An 18,959-nucleotide genomic window follows, 5' to 3' on the forward strand; every position below is an offset into this window, starting at 1 on the left:
GTTTTCCCCCCCTCCTTGGCTTGTCGAGGCAAAGTAACAGTTTCTTCTTCACTTACAATTAATTTCAAGTTCTTGGGGTGGGGGTAGGGGAAAGGATATCACCCCCTATGCTTAGTTTGTACAAGACTGAACTTCTTGCTAAATCCTCTTTCTTTCACATCACACAAACTGGTTAGTGAACTGGAAGTTGTAGCATCTCTCATGAGGGCTGTGACTGATTTCCATTCTGCTCTGTAATCGTTAAGGGCTTTTTGAATCTCTGTGGCTCTGTTGATTGATTGGATTTATATACTGCCCTTTGTCTGTAGATTCAGAGTGGTTCACAGCATAAAAATACAATATAAAAACACAAAATACATAATAAAAACAAAAGCAAAACAAACCAATAACCCCCAACCCCCCTCCCACAAACACATTTAAAAGGATTTAGGATGTTAGTCAGCCAAAGGCCTGGTTGGAGTGGAATGTTTTCACCTGGCACCTAAAGGTATATAATGAAGGCGCCAGTCAAACCTCCCCGGAGAAAGCCACCACAGAAGAGGCCCGTTGCCACCCTCCAGGTTGGTGTTAGTGGCATGCCTGCATGACCACTTTGAAGATAGGTGAAGCTCTTCTCAGTGTTCCTCACATTCTACATGTCCCACTCTTCAGTGCCACGTTCAGTACCATGGGTTGGCAACAGGGATCTGCATGGGCTCTCCATTCTACACACTGGTAGTTGCCCATGAAAAAGTGTATTTATAAAGCATCTACTTAATTTGCTTTCAGTTCAGTACACAAGCACAAAACAGACCATAAAATACTGCTGATTTTATCCATATTTTCACCAAAATACTTTTTGACAATATCGCTTTCTCTATTAAAAAGTGCCTTGCCAAACATTAATGTGTGTCTGGTAGATTTCAGTCAGGTAAAAACAAACACAACATCTATGTCAGAGAATTGGCCTCAAGCTTCCTTCAATTTCAGCTGTAATAATCATGAACATTAAGTTATGTCGGATCAAACCAGCTGAGACCGTCTTTCTACAACAGTTGATAATATAGCCTGCGCAAGAAACAAGAAATGTGCTTGTAAATTAAAGGAGGCCCAACACAATAGGTTTACCTGTCAGCTTTTGGACTGCCCTTACCTGGCACAGTAGAAAACAACAAGGAGCAGTTTTGTGATTTAAACAGATAAACTTCACACAAAGTTAGCTGGTAGACTTAAAATGTGGAAGCTACTGGGTGAAATTTACCTTGCCCTATTAACATTTAGTCCGTCATCACAAGCATCTCAGCTTGCCAGATAGAATAATCTCCCCTATCCTCCCTCCACATGCAGTTCCACAAATGAACTATGATGATAAAAACCTCCTCTGCAAAAAGCAAGACAATAATGTGGGTTTTGAGTCTCTTAGTCATGGCCTTCCACATGATTTAAATGGATAATTTTGTCGCCTGACATTGAGCATGGTGAAGATGGACCATAAGAGTGTTTTTAAGGTAAAGCACTGTAGCTATAACAACATTGGAAGAGGTCATCTGTCATCTATGTGCCCAGCATAGCTGTCAACTTTTCTCTTTTCTTGAGAGGAATCCTATTTGGAATAAGGGAATTTCCCTTTTAAAAAGGGGAAAGTTGACAGCTATGTGCCCAGTCTGCTTGGTTTACTTATCTGATTCCTGGAGAAAACCCATGAGCATTACTCCGTCTTAACTCCAGTCTTTGCCAGGCTCATGCTGAAGAATATTCTTCGCAGCAGGCTGCATGTTCAAATAACATCCTACTTAATAGTTGTTAAATTAATAGAAGATAGAAATAACTTTCCTAACCAAAGGTGTAATCTGGGCCCTTTGTAAATATGCAAAATGACTTTAAGGTAAATTTGACTTCTCACGTTGCCTAAGGTGCACAAGTATGTATATGTTGTCAGTCACATTCCTATTTTGCCATCTCTTTGGTATGCTGGAGTAACTTTTCCTTCTGTACCTCTAAATATAATAAAGAATCTCAGTCACTTTCCATTTTTTCTTGGTTGGCAAGCTGACTTCAGTGACATCTGTGGTCTGCTGGCACACATTCTATCCCTGGTATCTCCAGGTAGGACTAGAAAAGATCTATCTAGAACTGGAGCGCTACTGTCTGTCAATGTGGAGACAATATTGAGCAAGATGGACCAATAGTCTCAATAAAATACAGCTTACAGTGTTCCTACAATAGTTGCATTATTCCCATGTTGCCACAAGATGGGGCCAAACTACAAATAAGGGAACACATACTGTTGAGCTGTGGTCAAAACAAAGTAAGATAAAAAAATTCCTTCCAGTAGCACCTTAGAGACCAACTAAGTTTGCTGTGGTTTGTGTAAGAGAGTATGGAAGACAAAACTGCACATTTGCTTGTTCTCAGAAATCAGATTGTGTCTTTTAAGAGGAAGAAATGTGATGAGAGATGGGAGTCAGTTGTTTCTGCAACATGGACAAGAGCATACTCCTTTCTGTGTCCACAATGGACTTATTTGATATTTTCTAGAATTGAACTTGAATATATCCAAGCACCTGTCTTGCAATTGGCAATTCTTACTAGCTTTAATGGAAAAGGGATAAATATATGCATTCACAGATTGGCATTAATATGCTTTAGAAGTGCTTCTAAATGTGATTCATGGAAGACTTGTGAAATGACTGCTGTACATCTTCATTTGTGACATCCCCCTAACATCAAACCATCAGCATCACAGAGCATACCTTACTTACTGCAATACGTTACCTGTTCAAATGAGAATAATGCCACTTCTGGCCACATTCTACTGTGCTCCATGGATGACAGCACAGACCTAATACACATCAGATGTGAATTGAACCTTCTGTAATTCACAGGAATAGATTCAGCTGATGAAATTTCAGAAAATCAACGAGCTAGTCAAGGATGGCCATTCTTGCACTCTGTGACAAGTCAGCCTGAGAGCAGCTGATCTATATGCAGGTGTGGATCAGTCCAGAAACACAAACAGCCTCAAATTCTTGTTAACAAAAATTTTAACACGGCATGGATATCTTAATTGCTGTTAGCAATTGTCAGTTAAGAAACTTGATGACTTTTTAACATAACAGATTGGTTGAGACTTTTTCCTGCCTTCACGATTTGGGGTAAGTTTTTTCAATCTGGGATAAAAAAGGATGTCATCAAGCTTTGAAAAATACACAAAACTGTTATTAACTGAAGCTCACTGGAGCTCTGGCCAGCAGTGAAAATCAATCAGAAATGTGATCTCCCCAACACATCAATTTCACCTTAAGTACTTGGAATTGGAAGGTTAGGAACATTCTATTCCTTTCTGAGAGTTGTTTTACCACTGTGTAAAAGAATAGAAAAAAGCTGAAAGATTGTATATGTGAGAATTTTATCTAAGCTTCAAATAAAATGAAAAGTGGCCAGAAGTGGGGGGGGGGGGAGAGAGAGAGAGAGAGAGAGAGAGAGAGAGAGATCACATTCCTACAGAAGCTCCCCTACAGAGTCTCGGTACTGCAATGATACTTGAGCTTTCCCATACAACCAGACACCTGTTGGGCACAGTCTAGCAGGATGTTCTTTGCAAACTGCAGTGAAAAGATTAGGGGCTGTCCAAGAGCATAGATTGTATATATAGTTAGTTTAGAAAGGTGCCAGGCAAACAATATAGGGCCTTTTAGCCAGGGTTATTTTTTTCATTTGTTACTATGTTCTGTATTTTTATATGGTAAACTGCCCTGTGATTGTCACATGAAGGGTGGTATACAGATTTTATAAATAAAAATAAGTAAACTATAATGTGGCAATTACAATGTAAATTAACTTCATTTTAAAAATGAAGTTCTATTGCCAAAAGTTCCAACTCACAGTTTATTGAGCAACATTTAATTCCACCACTGTGTAGAACATAGGGCAGGGACCCTGCTGTCTGATCAAAACCCTGATTAAATTAAGAAGATAGCAAGCAGGAGTTGGCCATGGAAGGGAATGCAGGAGAGGAGAATGACTAGTGCTAAGCTGGTTTGGCAAAGAGTTGGGTCTCAACTTTATAATACAACTAAGCAGGTTTGCTGCTATTCACATTCTGGCTTGCCTTACAGGAAGATCCACTGCTATATGACATACCCTCTTGGTCACCCCTTAGCTACCTCATCAAAACAGACACAGCAAACCTACAAATTTATTGAATGGGGCAAGTCTCTCTTGTCTATCCAACAGACTTTTTAAACATGAACATTTAACAAATTAACACAAGTATTTTTTTAAAAAAAATGCAAGGGTAAAAAAGAGTCAATACAGTGTTAAGAGTCTTATAGAAAGTTTAATAGACCATGTTTATAAAATGGAAGAGAAGAAAAGAGCCAGAAATCCCACTTGTGTATTTTCATTAAACCTGACATAATTACTAACCTGTTAACATTGACAATGAGCAAGCTGTCTTCGCAGCCCATTTCTATGCAAGACAAAAGGATGAACCCTAAAACCCAATTGCTTACAATTGTTAGATATGTGACTATAACCAGATTTAATGCATCCTATTTATCGCTGTGCAGAAAGCTATCCAGGGCAGACAGTGCATAGGCTGCTATTTTACTGTGACATGTTGAACAACTGTTTACCAGTTAAACTTTTCACAGGAAGGTTATTGCTTGAAAGTGACAAGAGATCAAAACTGCACTGAGCAAGGGTAGCCTACACAGTGCTCTTCAGATGTTGCTAGACGCAAACTCCCATAAACTGACCATTGGTCATGCTGGCTGGGGCTGGTTAAACAACATCTGAAGGGCACCATGTTGGCTACCTCTGGAATGCAAAAAATTAATTATTGCTGCTGCTTCTTGGCCCTAAAGTGGTAGTTCTGGAATAACCAGAAGCTTATGTCCTCTTCAATCCAAAGTGTTGTCTTTTAGCGTATTAAAATAGTGCAATACCTCACAAGTTGCGGGATACTCTGGGATTCAAATTAGACATAAGGCACTCCTGCCCACAAAAGTTTTATTGTACCATAAACACAGTTGTCAGCTACTGATTCTGTTGCTGCAAAACACATTTACCAACAGAGCATCAAATAGGATAGCACGTTTAATGCATTGTTGCATCTCACTATCTTTAATTCAAAAAACAACAACCCTGGGGGGAGTTTTAACCCTCTCGCCTAGCGCAGTTTTTCTGAATGAGAGACTATAGCATAAATAGCAACTTCAGGGGAACATTTTTGGAGGAAATAGGCCAGGGTTGACTTCCACAGGTCCAATCAAGATGTGTGTGGGTGTTGATGGGGAAGTATACATATAGAAATATGCTAATGCATTTACTATATCCTGTTTGACCCTAAGCCCACAGTTTGATATTCCCAAAAAATAAAAATTTAAAAAATGCTGTCTTGCCCCATAAGTCAAACTTGTTTTAAAAGTGGGTGTCTCACAGCTTATCATTGTGTTTTTTGGGCACCGATTGGGTAGTGCCAATGACATCACGAGTAATATCAGTCTTTTGAGGCTGACTGTTTTGTACAAATCACAAAGCAACACATCTCGACAAGGCTATTCCCTGGTGTTGCAACAATCCCAATTTACTTCTAGACTTTACATGCAGCTGAGATATCAAGCCAATGGGACTGGCGTACAGATTGTGCTAGCATAGCAGTAAGACTTAAATTCAATATAGTGTGAATAGTGGAAAGTTGGACCAAAGCTGTGTTAAAGGGCTTTGTGGATTTTCCTTGAGACTGTACAATGGCATGGGCTCCTCCCAGTTGAGAAACAATGCCGACCATTCAGCCTGGTGCAGCAGGCCAGGCGGAATGATGGCAGGGAGAGCTGGAGCCTGAGAGCCCCCAGTTAGCCATCTCAGCTGTACAGCCCAGGCAGAGCACAGTAAGGCTATAGTCCAGTCTTAGAGCTTATTCAGAATGTTGGCATCTATTATGCTTAATGCACCATGGCCAAAGGAAAGGTAGTTTGTGATCACCTTTTGCGTTGGGTAATGACAACCTTGGCTATCTAATGATTAACATTATACAATTGCATTCATGCCTGGTCTACAGTAGAGAACTTGATAAAAGCCAAGGAGAGACCAGTGTACCGTCTCCAACGCAGGATGAGTGTCACTACAAAGACTCTGCTTATTGAATGCAATGATCCCAACTGACAATGCTCTGATGCCAACTACTTTGGAACCTGCTTCAACTCTGGTTCTGGGAGAATTCCATGCCACATATATTTCATTTTGGAAATATTTGGTCTCAAGGCAGCTACTGGCCTTTCATCTTTAAAGGAGCGGAGAGCTGGGTCACAGCCAGCTGTTACCTGGGGCGGTTTTCTTTGGCAGAAAGAAGCCAAAGTGTTTTGTTGAAAAATAAATTGCGGGTTGTTATTATTATTCTTTTTGCACGAAGTACACATAAAAAGGATGTAGCTAGAGGGCCTTAGAGAACATTTTATCGATTTCAACATCCAAGGCAGCAATTTTAGCTTAAGCTGCCTGAAGAAATAGATGGGCTTAAGCAGCCCGTCTTTCTTTGTGCATGCAGATAAACTACTTATTCCAGATGATTGGTCCTCTCCCCACAAGGCAGTGGCTTTCCTTGAGTGCAAGAGAAACCAGATATTAATAGAAAGCAGCTTTTCATATGTGAAAGCAACCCAGTGAACCTATAAAGCGAAGTTAGCCAAATGTATGAAGTGTCTGTCTGCCTTGCTTCAATACGGGGATTAAAACCCAAGATGCTGGGCACAGTCTAGCCGATGTTTAACTCTAATTTTGAAATAAATGGCATTGAAAAGTACTGAACTTACAGCCGGATTGTGTCTGTTCCTTGCAGTTTCTTTTTCTTTGCTGCTTTTCTTTTAAAAACATTTTTGTACACGAGTGTGCACAAAAATGAAAGGCCACCAGGGGGCAGTTGGCCGCAAGAGCTGTGGAATAATCACTCGGCTCATTTTGACTCCCGGTTGCAAACAGCCACGGAAAGGACTCCAGAGCGGAGACTATGGGCTTGACTTTCACATCGGTGATATCATTTGGCCAGCTGCGTTCCAGCGGGAACACGGAGAGAAGGGAACATGGCGAGAAGATGGCTAGGGTCCAAAAACAGGACAGAGCAAAAATCTAGTGAATTTTTGATACATACAATATTGGTTTTCCTTAAAGAACTATTCTTAATATTGCCAAAATGGAGGCTTATGTAATTGTTATGCTTCGTACGCTCGCTCCACCTCACTTGCCCATTCCCCTTTGGCAGCTCCTAGCAAATCTGAGTGCATACAGTGTCAAATAGCAACCTAAGGCTACAAAGGTAATGGGCTTCATACAGTTAAGTGTGATGTGCTGTCATATTGATCTTAGGGGGCATCAACCTTTGCTGAATGACTATTCCTGATTATGCAGCCTTTATTTCATTTAAAAAAACCAAAAACAACGTTTTAAGTTCAGCCCCATCCCCCACGGTTAGAGTTGTCATTTGTACTTGCTGGTGAGTTCTATCTAGCCACATCCCCTTAGAAGGTTTTAGTGACTTATATCTTTGTTTGTACCTACTTGCCAACAATTGAATTTCTGATTCACATAGCAACTCTAAGATCACACACTCACCACATCCATTTACCCTTGAAACGCTACATATATAGTGCCAATAGTGGGGGGGGGGGAACCCATGGCAAATAACAATTCTTTGAATATTTTGAGCTGGTGTACTAAATATAAGCTTTAGATCAGAGTAGTTGCTGGTGCAGAAAAAGCTGGTGTTGACATTGGACTCTCTTGTCCATTTGCACAATTTTAGTTTCGGACCATCTCTTTGAAACATTTATTAAAATATGCATCCACCCACCTAACAAACACTTAATAAAAACGTTGCCTACCGGCAGTTGGCTGAGCCCAATAATCAGCAACCCCTACATCCTGCCACAGAAAAGCTACATAAAGAAAATATGACCTTAGCCTTTCTCCATTCTTGCTCCCTTTGAGGGTAAAACGCCACCTTCTTTCCTGCTTTTTTAAAACATCAGAAAAGGCATAAAATGAGAATTTGCGCCTTATGCACTGCTGCAAGAGACTAGGCCCTAACTCCTTATGGTGGAAGGAGACACTCAGCTTCTGGTTTGGAGAGCCCATAGCAAGGGAAGCTGCCTGCCTTGTCTTGATAGCAGTGTGCAGTTTGATTTGTTGAGCTCCATGAAGTAGGTAAAGTAGACGTCTGGCCCTTGGACAGCAAGACCTTAGCAGAAGCTAAACTGACTTCAAAGATTATTATTCTGGTCGTCTTCCTCCTGATTGTCTTTGGTTTGTGTCAGTGTCAAGTTCTCTTGCATTTCATTATGCTGTTTCCTCATCCTACAAAACCGAAACAAAACACATAAGAGAAATCAAAGTCCACAACAGAGGTGCAGCAACCAGGGCCAATAGCCTTCTGCAACCAGGATGACCAGACTGGAAAGTGGGAAGCTGATGCCTATCACTTCACAACTGCTGAGACACATATGGAGCACTCTGCTATTTACATACTAATAGACTTAGTTGTGGACAGAAATGGTAGGGATGACGCACAAAACAATATAACCTGATATTAGTCATGTCGTCCAATGATGGGGATCCAAGAAGATCCGCTGGGTCTAAAGACCAAGTTGTTTCTGCTAATATAAATTTACCCTGTTGCTCAAGCCAAGGAACTGTGTGTGGAGGTAAGATGTGGACCTCTTTAAATGCTCAAAGAGCAAACCCAAGTGAAGCCTAATGGTTAAGTTAGTCCCGCCCCTCAGTGAGTGCATCAGGGGAAGTGGCGGCCAGCTTGCAATCCTGTGGCACCTTTAATAGATAAAATCTGCTGAGTTCACTTCTGCTAAACTACCTAAAAATCTGATTATTTCTGCTAATATAACATTTACCCAGTTACCACTCAAGCCAAGAGCTTGTTCTTTGTCATTTATTTTAATTATTAGTTTATTTGAAATATGTATCCCTTGCCTTTCCTTTTTAAATGTCAAGGCAGCAAGCAACAAAATCAACACATAATTTAACTATTTAAGATGTCAGTCACAAATTCCTTTCTCAAAACTACGCATTGTTCCCTAAAGAGGTGCAGACTAGAACAGAAGAGAGCTATAAAACCACCACAGTCATCATATACTTAATCACATGAATTCAGTAGGACTGCCTACTTCAGGGAAATGGGCTGGCGTTGGCTTTTAAAATAATTTGTTCTAGTGGCAGCCCAACGAAAGAGCCTGTGAACATTACCTAACCTCCCAAAGCCTTTCAATAGATTTCATGCCAAACTCACTGCTTAATTATTGGAGGAATACTGATCAGACTTCCTTATATCTAAATAGTCTTAGTGACATGCAGTAGCACACTTGCCAAGATAAAGTCTACTTTTCAGCTCAATACTTACTTCTCTCTGTTGAAAATGATGAAGTCCCTTTGGATTGACTCCAGGTGTTTCTGAAGCTGGCAGGTCTTCCATTGTGAAACAAACAGAAAAGTTTATGTGATGAGATGACATTAAGGCTATAGACAGTTCACTGGGATACAGGGAAGTGATAGCAGCAACAATAATAATAAGCAATGGGTTGAATCCAGACAACTTAAGCCTCGGACAAGTTAATCATGATTTAGTGAGATTAACTAAGTTCATCTAACTTTGATCCAAAGCTTTGTTTTTCACATGTTTCCAATGCTTTATACACCAAAGATTCTAAAATTCATGTGATCTCTTTACATTCTAGCACAAAGGAACATTAAAGTCATCTGAAATCTAGGGATACTGGTAATGGTGGGCCAAAGATATCATACCCCTCTGTCACTCCTGTATCAAGATTCTGCTGCTTTATGATGCTACAGAAAAATGAAGGGTTGCAGAATAAAGTTGTACAAGACTAACCCAATATATTCTGGAGGTGGGTCACATACAGAGTTAAAAGAGTGGACAATTTCAGGAAAACAAAGAAAGATGTGCGGGAAGCAAAAAGCTTAGGAAGATCCTTTTATTCTCCCCCATTTGTTCTCTTAACAGAACGCAAGGGTGCCTACTACTGACAATTCACCAAAGTGTAAATTTAATCTGAGAAGGGAGATTAGTCCATTTTCTCTCAGACACATTCATAGACAGACAGATAATAGGTTTCAACTACACCAAGTGATTGGGGGGGGGGTTATGGTCTAAATTATTTGCCTTTGTACTATGTATTTATATTATATTTTGGAACACCTCATGAGTTCAACTCCATATAGCTGGAAGAGGGTAGAAGGATGAACCTAGAGAAAAGCATTAAGGTGGTTGCCAAGAAAACAAGAACATGCTCTCCTATCACAATCAGTAAATAGTACAGAGACAGTTTACTTTCCCCAATTTCTTCCCTGTCTGAACATGAAGGGCTAAGAAAACAGAAAGAATTCTACACCTGTCTGTTGTAGAAGGGCGGGTTCAGTAAGGGCCCTTCATGCAGGTCATTGCTAACAAAAACCTGACACCAAAGTCAGAAAGCATTATTTGCTATTAGCAATTATTCCATATTCCAGCAGTTTTAAAAGGGGACATATAGAAAATATAGTATCAGTGACACATAGTAAAAAAGCAAATAATTTAGAAACTGAAGGAACTACTACTTCCATTATTATCCAAATGTGCAGAGACAAGCAGCCAAGTAAGCTGATGGCTTCCCTGTTTTGGCTGCAATCTTCTCTTCAAGCCACTCATTTGGAGCACTGCCATCAACGTCAATGCGATTAGACCTGAGTAAGCAATTTGAGCATCACTGTCTCTTGTCTTTTGAGACCAATATGTCAGGAAGACATCTAACAAAGCTGGAATGCATTAAAATGCTGGCATCTTTACATCGGCAACAAGTTCACTAGTCTGTGCAAATATGAATTTCCTTGACTGAAACCAGGAGCCCAGCTGCCTGCAACTCTCACCTCCATGGAATCATTTTTGCCGCTTTCCTTCTCCTTCTTAGCCAGGCGCTTTTTCTTCTTATGAAGTGGCTTGGACTCCAGGATCATTTCTTCAAGTTCAAAGGTTGGGTCACAGTTCAATTTCCCTTTCTGGGGTGAGAGAATGTTCCAAAGAGAATGAGACTTGCATGGGAAGCTGGCTCTATATCTATATTTTGGTTCTATACTTGGAAAAGAAACCATACCGAGAGCTCCCCCATAAGACAAAAGCTAGGTACTAGAGATGGTTTTCATTACCCCATCATCCTATTCATCATCATCTAACTGGCAGGCGAGACCTGTTTCACGATTTGTTGCCAACCTTTAATAAAAAGCAATTTTTTTAAAAAAGCCACCATATTTTTGGTACGTAGTTACAACAAAGGCTACTCCCCCATCATTCCCCCTCATCCCCCAAAAGAGAAGTTTGGTCAACACTGCATCCAATGAACTGGTTTGTTTTTAAATTGTTCGCTGTAAACTGTCTTTTGTGGACTTCAATCTGAAAAGCGGGCTAAAAATATTCTAAAATAAAACCCCTATCATTTGAGACTTTATATAATTAATAATATAATCCTTACGGTAGGAAGGAATCCAGGCTCTACCGTCTTTTGAAGTACAGCATCCCAGTTGATATCAGACAAATAAGCAAAGTCTTGGATATCGGTCAGTTGAGAAAACCGTTCCTCTGTATTTATTTCCATTAACTAGAAATGGAAATTAAACCAGCTTGTAAACATGATAAGGATCAGAACAGAGAGAAAACAACAAGACTTTTGCTGTAAATTAGATACAGGAAATGACGGTGGTTTGAATCTCTGTGCATTTCAGTCAGCCATGAATCCCTGTTAAAAGCATATGACTTAATTTAATCCTGACTAATTTGCTGCATTGGTTTCAAATGCAATGGATCTTAGTCACAACTTTCACTAGATCAGGACCAGTGTGCCGTAAGCATAAAAGAAAAAAGGGCAGGTTACCAGTTTTACTCCTGATAACTCAATAGAGAACCCTCTTATACCACTATATTGTGTAGCACAGCACAGAAGCAAGTCTAATCTATTGTTCTAATTTGAAAATATAATTAGGTTTTCCAGGAAGGAGAAAAGCCACAATCTAGTCTATTTATCTTTACAGTAAAACATCTGATTGGGTTTTACGTAAGAAATCAATAAAATTTTGAGACAAAAATAAGGAAGCAGTCTAGGGCAGAAGACCAATTGGAAATTCATACACTCCATTTTTTCTTAAGTTAGCATTTACTTTTGCAGGCAACAACTGGTAGATCTCAAGCTCAGTTGGGTTGTCTGAAGAGTTGCAACAAATGAAGGGCAGTACAACTGTCACTTGCCATACAAACTTCAAAAATCTAACTTGTTGAACTGAGGGCAACAATATAGGTGTCTTTTCTGACATTACTTGGGCAGCTTGGGAAGAAGCAGTGGCTCCTGTACTACCTCACAAAGAAAGTGTCAGAAGCCCTGGGTTTCATGAGAGAGGTCCATGCTGCAGCTCCTTCGCAATGCAATAATACTCTAGCTTTCATGAAGGATGGCAGTGGCATAGGAAGGAGAAGTATCACGGACTTTAGAAGCCAAGGAGGAGCTGCACTGTAGCAATTTCAACAGGAAAGTAACATCAAAAAGGTAACCACAGTTTTGCCTAATAAATGTAGGCTTTTGACAGTTTTTATCCATACAAAAGAAACATGTTCAATTTAGTGACAAGTTATCAGTAGAGTTCAATGACTACAGTCCCTACATTTCCTAGATATTTGCTCCATGATGGACTGGTGACTATTCTGGCAGTTTCTTCAAGCTGCCTTGTTCGTATTTCAAAACTTACCACTATTCATTCCACATAGCCCTGAAGGTTTAGTCTTCTGCTAACGCTATGAGAAGAAGTTGTATGGGAGGCAATTATAGCTGTGCAATAAGCAGTTTAGCTATCAAAAGGCATCTACAAAAGCCAACATGCTCAGTGGAACACATGTTGGTCTTGAACTTGTGAATTCAAATTCTTTTTTTTTTTTAAACAGAATTTATTAGCATTTTCGTAATATAACACAAACCCAACCCCACACCTGCAAATACAAAAACAAATACAAATACACATAATGTCAGGATTCTTCTTCTTATTTGTATATCTTACCAAAAAAAAAAAAATTCTACTTCTGAATCTTGACGTTTGACTTCCCCCGCCTTTTCACCTTCGGTTTTAAATCAATATACTATTTCCTTAACAACTTTTCTCTGTAAAAAAAATTTAACTTTACTTAAAAATAACACAATTATCTTGATCTTTTTATTATAACCTAAATCTTAACCATATATTCTTATAGCTAAACTTATTTCTTCTATCCTTTATCATGCTGCTTTTGACTTAAGATTCAATATCTCCTTACTTATTTAAAATAAACTTATAATTAACAGACTTCACACTCCGAATTCGGATACCATGACAGACCATTTGGATTATACATTTAATACTTCAACCCACTCCCCCTCTGTCCATTGTCTTTTTCTGTCTTTCACCAGAACCGATCTCCAATTATCTTCTTCTGAGTGTCCACAGATCCAGGCATTCACAACAAACCTAGCATCAAGCTTCAGGGTGTTCATCACTTCCTTTCTGGGCTCCTCTGTACCTTTGTACCATACTTCTTCTTCTTGTAGAAATCTTAATTCCATGTCCCTTGCCCCCGAGCTGCCACCTCGGAGTCTGGATATTATAAATTTTCCCGTTCCAGGGCTGCCACCCCCAGAAATCGGTTCCTTTTCCCAGAGTTGCCCAGCCATTTCGAACCATCCTTCAAGCACCCCTCCCAGCTCTTTGCCAAGGTTTGATTCCATTGTATAAAACTTTTGAAAAGCCTCCTCTGTGGGAAGTGAGTCCTTTTTATTTATAATTCCACTCAAAACTTGCAGTTTCCGATTAAGCAGTTCCAGCTTCAAGACAGTGAGCATTTCCTCATCCTTTAAACCAGAGTTCAATACCAGTGCACACACAAAGTCCAGCATTTTAGAAGGGAGGGTGAGTGTCAGATTTCAATTCCTGTCTCTTCCTTCCTTTGTTTCAATTTTTTCCCATGACAGTCCAAGTCGTCGCCATTTCTCCGAAGCCGGAGTATAAAGACCAAAACTTCAAATGGAGATATTTTTCCCCCAGTTAACCCCCGAAGGGAAATCTCAGCAGTCTCAGTTTTCAAATTCCAGATACTTTCTATCGATTGTTGTAGCAGCAGTCACTTAAACGGTTAATTTCTTTCACCTCCCGAAGGGAGAGAGGCGGGCTGCCTTTCTTCTTTCCCCCAGATCGTTCCAAGAATACAAAGAGTCAATCAAATACTCACAGCCACTGGGTTCTTATCAGCTCGTTAAAGACAGGTAGAACTTAGACGCTCATCACAGGCTTTGTCGCCGCATTTACATCCCGGTTGGGGCATGTCCCCTATAGCCCGGCTCCGTCGTCCCTTCACCCCCACTCCCCCTTTACAGGGGGAGCGGGGGAAGGGTTCGGAGCCACAACGGGCACAGCCGGGGAGCCCAGGGTGCGGGACGCTCTTCCCGCACCCCAACCGGAGCCCCGCTTTGCGGTAGCAGGGCTCCTAACCCCCGGGATGGACTGGGTGCTTCGCAGCCGAAGCAGCCCACGACCACCCGCAATGGCGTCGCCGCCGGAAGTCTTGTGAATTCAAATTCATGACCCATGGATTCATTGAGTAGCCTTGGGCGAAGTTGTAATCTCTTTACTCCCTTTCTGTGAAATGGGAATAAGTGTGGCTGTTCTTTTGGGGTTCTTGTGAGGACAACTGAAGATAAATGGAGAACTTTCCAAGAGAAAACCAACATTCAAAGTAGCACAGCCTCAACAAACTTAAGGAGCTGGCTTTGGACAATGAAAAATCCTTCTACCTTCCGTTCTCCTGTAAGACTTGGCATTACAACCAAATGCAGGTAGAGCTAAAAAAAAACCCCACAAGTTTGGTTCCAAAGGTTAAACAATTTAATTTACATTGACCAGAAATCAGCACCACCATAGAAGGCCTCTCAATCTTTTCTCTCATTTCCATACATCAGACTATCCATGATTGAGTACAGAATCTAGTTCTTTTCCTTGCTGGATGCTTGGCTGGCTCAAAATGAGAAAGTGTTCTACTTCAGCAGTAATTTACTGAACTCTTTCTTCTAAGTAAGTTAAGCCAAACACTCTACAAGTATCTACTGCATTTGAACAAATTATTCAAAAAGTCCTGTTCTGACAGATTTATCTCAGAAAGATTCATTTTTATGACTAGATAACTACCCACATAGTTCAAACCAACTCCTGTTGAAATCAGATTCCCCTGTGGTTTATACAAATGCCGCCAGTGTACACTGCCCATATAGTGTTGAATATTTGTCTTCAAACATTGCCTAAGAATCAGCAAAACATTTCAAAATGATTCATGTAGAACATGAATGCAAACAGACTGTTTTTGTGGGAGCTGCAAATCATTCAGCGAAAACAAAGCCAACCAGTTACTTCATCAGCCTGCTTCCATTCACATGCCAGACTGACTGGAATGGGATACTCCTGCTGAACTGCAAACATACATTTATGCAAGTTCCTAAAATGCTCCTCGAACATCTGCAAGCCCATACAAGCATTTTTCACATGAGAGGTTTACTTGGTTTCCCTTTGAGTCTGCCTGTAACGCAAACATAAAACCTACACAGGTTGCAGCACATATTTACTGGTAATTTCTATTTTCTTCCTTTTTCCATCCTGCATTACCAACCTGGCATAACTGGCAGTAGAGGGGCTGGAAGGTGTTTAGTTTGTATGTGGAAATGCTCCATGCCTTGATTTAATGCACTGAAACCTTTCTTATGAAATTTACTCGAGACAAGAGAGAGCCAGGACCAAACTTGACATCCCAGTTGGTCTCATCTATAATACATAATGGCTGCTAAAACAGAGACAAAGGGGGGCACAGTGGAAATTTAAATAGCAGTGACATTGCATCATTAATTCAAGAAGGAACAAAAGGGCCTGTGGGGGTTCCAGAATGTCATGGCACAGGATAAAAAGCAAAGTAAAATGACATAAATAAATATAAAGGAAATCTACAGAAATGTGGAGTTATTACTCTGTGTTGGCTAGTTTCAAATGCAGGTATTTTTAAAGCAGTTTTTATGTGTATTTAGGTTCAGAGTCCCCCCCCCACACACACAGTTCTTCCAATCATACAGCTATCATACTTGCAGGTTTTCTCAATTGCCGTTGGGCAAGTTTCCATCTCTTACAGTGCCACTGTTAGGTCTCACATAAAGGCAGTGGGGATGAAGAGTCAATATGTCGCCAATGCATGCATGTATATGGGACTCTGAATGTATGGAGGCTTTTCACCTTGTGCAGAACTATGTGAAGCACATATATTTGATACTAAATTTTGAAAAACATGCAGGATTGGGCTGTGGATTTGGAGTTTTAGCCCAGCATAACCTGCTATGCATGGGGGGGGGGGGGGTTTAGTGGTAACTAATTCACTGTCTACAGTTTAGGGTCCCCAGCCAACATCATGTCTCCCAGATCTATTAATCCTGCCTAAAAATATTAAAATATTGTGGGTTTTGTCTTTACTAAAATGTAAAATGACTAAAAACATTTCTAGCATGCTTGGTTAATGTGTGTGGATCTGAAGTTCACCGTTACACTATATTTCCACCTTGGTCTGGGGTCATGTGGCAAGGCGAACATCACCTCCTTCTGAAATCAAACTTCTCCTTGATACATGGAACTGTGCAGCTGAGTGACTCTGCCCAAAGACAGACAAGAGATCTTCTCAGTTCTGCAGAGGTTTTTTTAGATAGAGATTCTGAACACCAAAAGTGGAGATTCATGAATTAAAAAAAAACCTCAGAGTGCATCACTAAATGATAGCCCAATTTCAAGGTCATTTTGTTAAACTGCCTAATATATCATCTCCACACCACTTGCTGTTACAAATATTGCTGCCACTGGGGGCTGTGTAATTGCCACTTCTACTCTAGTACCACCCGTGCCCCCTTCTGTTTTCTTTTCCCCCAGGGTAATAATGAAATATAATAGACCTTGGCCTGAACTTTTCTCAGCCTCAGCAGCAATAGCAGCAGCAGTCTTCTCAACTGAACGGCCTGCCAATCCTTCAGATTCTCGAGGCAGTTCCGTACAACATTGATTTAAAAATCACAGGTAAGAGACAGAAACACAAATACCAGAACCTGCACGCAGCACACATATTAAACTATTTTCTTTTCCATAGTCTCTTTTGAGGGGTTATAGGAGGATACTGAGGCTATATATACTTAAACCTGTGCAATGGGACTCCCTCTCCTCTCCCCATATGGAACCACAACACCTCTACTCTCAAATCTGGGTTTGGGGTAAAGCCCAAAACAGATTTTGGAAGGTGCATGAGTAGAGGAGAGTCCTTGAGCTATTGTGAAGACTTTGCTGGATATAAACCCATTCTTTTAACAGTGCAAACCTATCTGTTTTCTCAGATGAAGGCTCCAATGACTTAATGGAAATTACTCTCAACTTAGTATGCATAGGATAGTAGTCTGTCTCTTCTTCTCCAAGTTACCTATATCAATGAACCCAATTATCTTATTTTACTTTTTTTAAAAAGCTTATTTGGGAGAGAGAAATGTAACCATCTTTCATAACTGGAAGTCACTAAAGGGTTCTATTTATGCCATTAATCCTGGATGTGAGACCAAATTAATTTGCACCACTGTATCTGGTATAAAAGGAATTAAGTGAATCTCCTTGTGCCATTTATTCCATACTATAAAATATTTTGTTATGTAAAAATGGTTCACTACATTTTCCATTTCATTTTCATACCAGTCAGAATGAATTCATTTGGAATGATCTTGAACAGTGATGGGGAATTTGTAGACCTCTAGATATTGTTGGACTACGGCTCCTATCATCCCTGGCCACTGATCACAGTGGCTGACACTGATGGAAGTTGAAGTCCAACAACATCCGGAGTGTTAAAGGTTTCTCACACCAGGGTTTTAAGGCTTTGAAATATTTTTTTATGACAGGAATTGTTACTATGGGGAGAAGGATGTCCCACTGCAAGCACCATACTGAGCATGAATCAATTAGTTGCAATCAAGTATTAACTGAAATCTATAGGACTTTTAAATTAGTCATGAGGTCCTGTTAAGTCATGTTCATTTATTTCAGTGGGTCAATTGAAACTTAGCTGAATACCACCTAAGTTTCTGTTGAATTGTGCTCACTGAATGTTTGAACAGAGATTCACATTTTTGTGGACTGAACCCATTATTTTTTGCTGCATTTTTTCCATTAACTTCACCTTTAATCAAATCATGTTTTCAGGCATTACCAAAACATTCCCTTTACAGAAAGAAAGAGGCTGAAAGATATAGTTGTACTGAGACTTTCCCAACAGCAACCCTTCCAAAAAGGCATCCCATTCCAATTTCCTCTGTCTGATAAAGAATGCCTGTCAGCCATATTTTCTGATAATTCTTATGCTGACAAACTGTTACCATGTGGAAATATGTGAATAGAAGTTATGAATAAATGATGGCAAGTGAACATCTCTACAGAAGCTCGACTGTCACTTTGCCACAGGGAAAATGTGATGTCTGGAAACCTTCTCAAGTGAAAGCATGCTGAACTAGCAGGTAATTCATGCTCTCTCCCTCTGGTAATTTTATTGAAAACCATTATGAGGTGGGTTTTTTTATTTACAGCAGTATTTAAATACCCATAAAATCTAATAATACAAAGATGTAACATAAGTCCACTGCAAATTTTTCTCCATGCCTCTACAAGTGGGAGCCAACAAAGTGCAGCAAGTGGCTTTTGTGTGGTAACCTGAAGTCATGTAAAATTATGTCACATGTTTTGTGTTAGTAGAAATTACTGTGAGGGGTGGGGATGGAGAGGTGAGACATTTGCTTCTTGCTTTTTGCAGCAGTCACACCTCTCCTATAAGTCTTGTTGTACTGAGCTTCCACTTA

At 40.1% G+C, this 18,959-nt stretch overlaps 1 protein-coding gene across 1 annotated transcript in view; it reads right to left on the reverse strand.

The window, feature by feature from the left end:
• Window positions 1-7,639: 7,639 nt before the first annotated feature.
• The window catches only part of STK32A (serine/threonine kinase 32A), a 77,024-nt gene continuing 65,704 nt past the window's right edge, over window positions 7,640-18,959 (reverse strand). Inside the window, exons 10-13 of the mRNA XM_033139985.1 lie at window positions 11,511-11,636; window positions 10,912-11,040; window positions 9,389-9,453; window positions 7,640-8,331 (exon numbers count right to left, since the gene is read on the reverse strand). Of these exons, the coding sequence (XP_032995876.1) occupies window positions 8,238-8,331; window positions 9,389-9,453; window positions 10,912-11,040; window positions 11,511-11,636 (414 nt within the window). The 3' untranslated portion in view covers window positions 7,640-8,237. The remainder of the gene's footprint in view (window positions 8,332-9,388; window positions 9,454-10,911; window positions 11,041-11,510; window positions 11,637-18,959) is intronic.

Source organism: Lacerta agilis, chromosome 2, assembly GCF_009819535.1.
Source record: "Lacerta agilis isolate rLacAgi1 chromosome 2, rLacAgi1.pri, whole genome shotgun sequence".
Taxonomy (NCBI): domain Eukaryota; kingdom Metazoa; phylum Chordata; class Lepidosauria; order Squamata; family Lacertidae; genus Lacerta; species Lacerta agilis.